Source organism: Penaeus monodon, chromosome 23, assembly GCF_015228065.2.
Source record: "Penaeus monodon isolate SGIC_2016 chromosome 23, NSTDA_Pmon_1, whole genome shotgun sequence".
Taxonomy (NCBI): Eukaryota; Metazoa; Arthropoda; class Malacostraca; order Decapoda; family Penaeidae; genus Penaeus; species Penaeus monodon.
Genome location: NC_051408.1, coordinates 953720 through 954446, shown reverse-complemented (window position 1 = coordinate 954446; position 727 = coordinate 953720). Strand labels below are relative to the sequence as shown.

Genomic DNA, 727 nt, shown 5'->3' with positions numbered 1-727 from the left:
CAATCAACAGCCAAAGCGACAGGGAAACCAGGTGACGAAGCCCTCACGTTGTAAACAAAGCGAAACAAAACAGCACCTGAATGCGCACTCACCACTCATACGACGCTATACTGCTATACAGAGACACAACCCCCCTCCCTTACCACGTCATTCATGAAGTACATAGCAACTAGGCATGAGAAACCACGCTTTTTTGAGTGGGAATGATAAGCGTGTTGATACATCATTCATTCCACGTTTGCGTTGGCCTTCGCGCCGGCAGGCAACCTTGCAACGACCTCCGTGGTTCCTACTCGTACCTAGCGTGGGTAAGGGGCATGAGGGCAGCATGGATAAGGGGCATGTGTAAGGGGGATGGGTAAGGAGCATGAGGGCAGGATAAGTAAAGGGCATGTGTAAGGAGGATGGGTAAGGAGCACGGGGACGGCGTGGGCAAGGAGCATGATGGCAGCATGGGTATGAGGGCTACACAGGTAAAGGGGCTGCATGGAGCAGTATTAATAAGGAACATGAGCAAGGACTTTGAGGAAGGCATGGGCAAGAAGCATGAAGGCAGCATGAATAACGAGCATGAGACCCGGACGGCGAGTCATGCGCAAGGGCCGTCATGGCGGTTGCTCGCTCGGGGACAGGCAGCGACGGCGAAATCCTGGCAGTTCTTGTCCCTTTCTCTTTATTCCTTTTCTCCTTTCGCTTTCTTCTCCGTTGCCTGGGACTGCTCTCACTA

General features: G+C 53.0%; 1 protein-coding gene across 1 annotated transcript in view; it reads right to left on the bottom strand.

Moving 5' to 3' along the window:
* LOC119587664 (salivary glue protein Sgs-3-like) overlaps positions 1–393 on the bottom strand; it is a 2054-nt gene extending 1661 nt beyond the window's left edge. The window contains exon 1 of the mRNA XM_037936345.1: positions 300–393. Coding sequence (XP_037792273.1) covers positions 300–393 — 94 coding nt within the window. The remainder of the gene's footprint in view (positions 1–299) is intronic.
* Between the last annotated feature and the right edge of the window lie 334 nt (positions 394–727).